Source organism: Squalius cephalus, assembly GCF_949319135.1.
Source record: "Squalius cephalus genome assembly, chromosome: 19".
In the NCBI taxonomy this organism is placed as follows: Eukaryota; Metazoa; Chordata; class Actinopteri; order Cypriniformes; family Leuciscidae; genus Squalius; species Squalius cephalus.
In genome coordinates, this window is record NC_137140.1 from 8019260 (window position 1) to 8025230 (window position 5971).

Below are 5971 nucleotides of genomic sequence, written 5' to 3' on the forward strand. Positions count from 1 at the left end.
GAGAATATGCAGCTCATACTCAAGGAGTTGAAAAAAATTATTCAGAGGCCCAAACTGAGCAAAAACTGCAATTTGATACAGTTGCTGATTTTTTTATTACCAAAAAAAAAAAAAAAAAAAAAATGAAATGAATGAAATTCTGATAGCTTGTATCATAAATCAATCAGATCTTTATAAAAGTATAGCAGACCACTTACATATAAATATCAGTTGTCACTCTATATCTCCCAATAATACGTCTAAGATATTTAAATGATATTTTAGAATTTATTGTGGAGACAGAACACAAAAGCAATGCAATACAATGCTCATTTAGAGATGAACAAATAAACATTACATAAAAATGATGTATGGATTCCAGTGTTACTCTTTTTATAAATTAGAAATTCACGTATCAAATATGAAACAGTAGACTTTATAGGGTTAAGTACAATTACAAACAGGGGGTGTTATATCTCCACGTCATCTACTTCCAGACAGAGAGCAGTTTGGATGTTTAATTACCACTGATTATTTACTGAGATGAAGTTCTCTGCATGCAAACAGTTTGACTGTTTTCTATTCAAAACCATTATCCTTATATTAACGGTTTAACTCCGGGTACTTTGCATTTCATAATGCTTTAGATGTCTGAGATCTCAACGTTCCTGTTTGCAGATTTAAAGCCTTTTCAGATAACATTTTTTTTTTTTTTTTTACATAAGTCACATTTTAGCTTGAAATTTGCATATGCATGTGCTTCCACGTGGATCAATTCTTAAAACAGAATACCAGCAATGAAAAACTTGAAACAACTTGTTTTATTAAATAAAACCCATATGATAAAGAGCAAGTTAAATAAGTTGCATACAGTACAAAAGCTATATAACACAACTACATTATAAATATACATCACAGACACTCTGTAGAATTACAGCCATCCATGAAAAGTAGTGCCCTCGTTTTTGCTTTCTTGTATAGACTTATATACACATCTTTTATATAAACAAAATATAAAATATTCAATACATCACAGCTCATCTAAAAAAACATATGTACAAAGCTCATGTTAGTTCATGTTAGACTAATTTCTGACGTAACTACTGAACTTGGTGGGGAGATTGTCCACAGGGTACACTGTTGGGCCCGTTTTCATTGTCGGGGGTCCGTTAGAAAGAACCCAGTTGCACTGCTGTGTTAGCTCAACTAAAAAGATCTTGAGTAACACTTTGGCGAATTCTTTGCCGACACACATCCTGGAACCGCCTCCGAAGGGGATGTAGTTAAACCTGGAGCCGTCCTCCAGACCTTTGCTCATGAATCTCTCTGGCTGGAACTCATCTTTGTTAGGAAACACCTCGGCGACGTCATGCGTGTCACAGATGCTGTAAATGACATTCCATCCTTTAGGTATCTGGTAACCCTGAAGAGAAAATAAAAGAATTCAGTGTTAAACAAATGGGAGAGTATTTAAATAGAGGACATTTTGAAGCTGTCAACTGTAACATTAAAAATCACCAGCCCTGAAGTTTAACTCACATTCAATTCAAAGGTTTTGAGAGCCACTCTGAAGCCTCCTGGTACAGGAGGGTTGATTCTGAGAGTTTCTTTAATCACACATCCAGTGTACTTCAGTTGTTCCAAAAGCTCCATACTTAAGGAGTTTCCAGGTGAGTAGATGCCCAATTCAACCTGTTGATTAAAAAAAAAAAAAAAGTAGGTACAGTTAGCCCACATATTGGTTAAGTAATGCAATCAGATTGAGAAGAACTTTTTGGATCATACCTTCTCATGAATCTCCTCTCTAACTTTCTGCACCACCTCTGAATTCAGACCGAGGAACATCACCAGTGAGGTCGCAGTGCTGGCGGTGGTCTCATGACCTCCAAACAGAAGCTCAGTAGCTGCTTCTTTCATTGCCTGAGGAAAAAAAACACTTCATTAATGAGGTTTGCAGACTGGATCCTACTTCACTTTTGAGCATAAAACAATATCTGACTAAGTCTAATGAGAAATAATTACCTGCAGACTGAAGGGCTCTTCACTTCTCCTGCTGTTCTCAATCAACAGCTGAAGAGCATCTTTGTGTTTTTGCTCATTTTCATTGTCATCGTCTTGAATTTTCTTCCTGATGTTCTCCTCAATTTTGGAATGAATGAAATTGCGTGCTCTCAAACCCTGCCAAACAAATTTCATATTGTTATTACGTGAAATTTATTTCGCATACTGAAATGCATGTTTAGACTGCTATCATACAATAACTTACCCTGTACAAGCCACTGAAGGGAACATCAATAGGCAAGGAGAACAAGTTTTTGATCATCTCCTCAAAAGCTTCCACCAGTTCCTGCTCGTCCGTCTTGATTTGCTCCGGCTCGAAACCAAGCAGGATTCTCATGGCTATGCGGAACATGAGGCGTTTCATCTCCGGGTAAACCAGCACACATGCATCTCTTTGCAGCCAGTCTTGTATGGCACTCTTCACCTCCTGCTGGATCACTGGGATGTAGTGCTCTAGAGCATCTCTTGAGAACGCTCTCATAATGGCCTAAACAGGACATTAAAAAATAAAAATCAATGCATAATTTTTCTTTTTCAATACAAAGATTGAGGTTTAAGATTTACATTGAAAAAAAAAAAAAAAAAAAACATGAGGATCCTCAGAAAATTTGCAGAGTTTCTAGGCTCCTTTTTGATGATGGCTTAAATATTCTATATTATTTAAACATGGAGTATTGAATATATCAAGTTCCTCAACACCTTTCAAATATAGCAGCTTTACAGGAGCAACCACTACAGAGTTCTTGCATGAGTTTGATCTCATCAGTTCCCCAGAGAGCAGTGTAATAGAAAGATTTTATGTAAAGTACTTCCAATATTTAAAGCACTGATTAACGTCCTTACCTTTTTCTTGTTTTTGTGTTGAGTGCCATGAACATTGGAGAGGGTGTCAGAACCCAGTATAGTTCTCACTGATGCTGGCCACTGAACAGAGACCAGCTTGTGTTCGCCCAACAGAATCTGCCTCACGTTCTCAGCTCCCATCACCCTGACAGTCGGGTTCCCGAAGAGGTGCGTTTTGTAGATGCATCCGTATTTCTGGCGTTTCATCCGGAGGAACTTCCTTCTCTGTGTAAAAGGACAACGTGTTATTGGCACAAAGATTCCAAACGCATGTTTTGATCCACACATGTCTCCGATATTAAACACAACAAAACATTTGTGAGCATCGCATTTACCAATTAAGTACAATCATCTGAACCTGTGCAAATTGCAATAAAAGTGCACGCGTACCTGGAGGATCAGCTGGAGCGTTTCTCCAATGAAGGGTAAGCCCATTGTACCTGGCGGCAGTGGTCTACCACAGCTCGGATCGACCCGTCGAATCAATAACATCTCCCACAACTTAACCGCGGCGAGAAAGAGCAAAACGGGAAGCACGATGGTGCAGAGAAAGGTGACTATGAGAGTGTACAGACCCATGGTGAAGCGCGCAACAATCGCAAAAGAGCTTCTGGAGAGGAGACGCGTCTTTACGCGCAGACTGAGAGCGTTCTCGCTTGTGCGCCCTTATATATCTATTGCGCGCAGGTCTCCTCCTGTTACCTTCCTCAGATAAATTAGTTCACACAAAGTTCATCTTTAATTGTGGTGTCATCTCGCCCCGCCCACAGGGCAGAAGCTTCTCCAAACTCTGAACCATTTGTTATAGGCGCATTTTAATACCACCTCCCGTAGAAAGCAGACAATCCTGAGATTTCACTTTGAAAAGGTGTTAATTCCCCCGACACAAAAGGAAGCATCCGAGGCTCTTTTGTTGCCAATATTCCCGTCGTTTACACTCATTACTCTGGGCTTGTGTGCCATCAGAAATGCCGCAAGAGGATTTAATTGAGGAGCTTAAACTGTGAAGCTCTACTTTTACATTTTAAATCCCTTAAATGGCCCTCTTTTTGTCTTTCTTTGGCGTGGGGGCCCTTAATAGGCCATTACACAGGTTAGACAGCTTACCTGTAAAGTTAAATGGTGGTATTTATTTATTATATATATATTTTTTCATATTAAAACATTTAATCACTGGGATTTTTTTTTTTTTAATTAAGATTATTTATATTAGTGACACTTCTACCCCAAAATATGTCCTGTTTCTAATAATATAAACATGTACAGTTGATTTACCTAAAAAAAAACATTGATACAGAGCTGATTCAGGTCCTTATTCTCTGGTATTTGCTGCTAGATCTGATAACAATATCAATATACATTGCAATATAATAATGCACTTCTGTCTGTTTATCTAGACATCACTGAGATCAGTGTTTGAAATAAGTTATGACACATATATGTGTTGTCAGTACTGTGGTGAACTGGATCTGATCTCATATTAGACTTTAACCTGGAACAGTGCCATAGATGTAATGCTGTTTTCATGTGGAGCAGAGTGTGCAGTAATATCATAAATATGAACATTGTCTCATTGCGGGTTCAAACATGGGTCAGCTTAAAAAGTGACGGAGCAGAGCAAGGTTACGGTACATGAAGAGCAAACACCCACAGCAGTCTGAATTACTGTTTTTACGACAGCCATAACGTGGAAAAAACAAGCTGGGAAGGCAGTCAATTAAAGAGACAGGATGGCTCCAAATTTTTCCCTCTCTTCATTCTTTGATGTGTGTCTGCCCTGCATTTCACCTTTCATCCTGTGTGATGGGATGGGGAAAACTCACGCATGACATATCTATGTTAAGCCGGTATTTTAGGTATGTGTCTATGTAAGCAACTCATTCATATGTTACCCCATTACACGACCGTTGCCATATTTATTCTTCGACATGACCCGACCGTGCCAAATGCCCTAAGCGAACCTTCAAACTTGGCCTTATTTGTGAATTGTGCAATTATGAGTCCTGTTTTCCCTCGTAAGAGTCGTAGAAGTGTGTGAAATGCTTTGATGAACCTAATAAACTCTTTCAACCGGCGCCAAGAGCAATGCAACCTGAAGTTCAAGGATAGTTCCCTAAAGAAAGCTTGTATAAATTCTTCCTATAGCTTCTTTCTATTACAATTATATATGTAAACTGTGATATACTCTCAAGTGCTTAACCCATTTAATCCACTGGTAACATTTGTAACCAAACTTTACCACTGAGTTTGAAAATTGATTTTATATGAATTTATAAAGCTGTTTAATTCCATTTTTGCCCTCGGGAAGAAGATGCGATATATGTCATAGATCCATAAATGTATGCATATCCTGTGTCCTGGTAAACCTGGTAAACTCTACATTATGGGGACAAAATGTCATTTTCAGGTCCCCATGAGGAAAACAGCTTATAAATCATACTAAGTGATTCTTTTTTGAAAATGTAAAAATGCAGAAAGTTTTGTGTGATTTAGGGGTTGGGTTAGTGTAAGGGGATATAATATACAGTTTGTACAGTATGAAAATCATTATGTCTATGGAAAGTCCCCATAAAACATGAAAACACAACGTGTGTGTGTGTGTGTGTGTGTGTGTGTGGCGCCCTGGTATTCCCTACGTTATGGGGACCAAATGCCAAATACCAAAAGCTTACAAATCATACAGAATTCTCTATTTTGAAAATCTAAAATAGCATAAAGTGTCCTGTGATGGGTAGGGTTAGTGTAGGGTAAAATAATATACAGTTAATACATTATAAAAACCATTACATCTAACCATTACGGTCCCCACAAAACATGAAAACCCAACGTGTGTGTGTGTGTGTGTGTGTGTGTTTCATTGAGCTATCCAAAGACCCAAATAGACTTTGATGACAAATAACGTCATCAAAATAAGTTAAGCAATTTTCAACTTTTTTTATGTTACACAATATTCAGCTTCTTTTTTTTACGTCAGTTTAATGTAATTCAAGTGATTGTGCTTAAAAATATAAGGAAACCATTTTTTTTACAGTGCATGTGATATAGTTGGAAACACTTGGGATTATGAACTATCTAATAGTCCTGACAA

At 37.9% G+C, this 5971-nt stretch overlaps 1 protein-coding gene across 1 annotated transcript; it reads right to left on the reverse strand.

Annotated features, from left to right (window-relative positions):
- Window positions 1–254: 254 nt before the first annotated feature.
- On the reverse strand, window positions 255–3596 carry cyp26a1 (cytochrome P450, family 26, subfamily A, polypeptide 1). Its single transcript, XM_079851641.1, has 7 exons — window positions 3274–3596; window positions 2884–3108; window positions 2246–2527; window positions 2002–2157; window positions 1765–1899; window positions 1519–1671; window positions 255–1402 (listed from the first exon to the last, which is right to left on the reverse strand). Exons 1-7 carry the CDS (start codon window positions 3460–3462, stop codon window positions 1064–1066), a joined length of 1479 nt encoding a protein of 492 aa, XP_079707767.1. The 5' UTR covers window positions 3463–3596; the 3' UTR covers window positions 255–1063.
- Between the last annotated feature and the right edge of the window lie 2375 nt (window positions 3597–5971).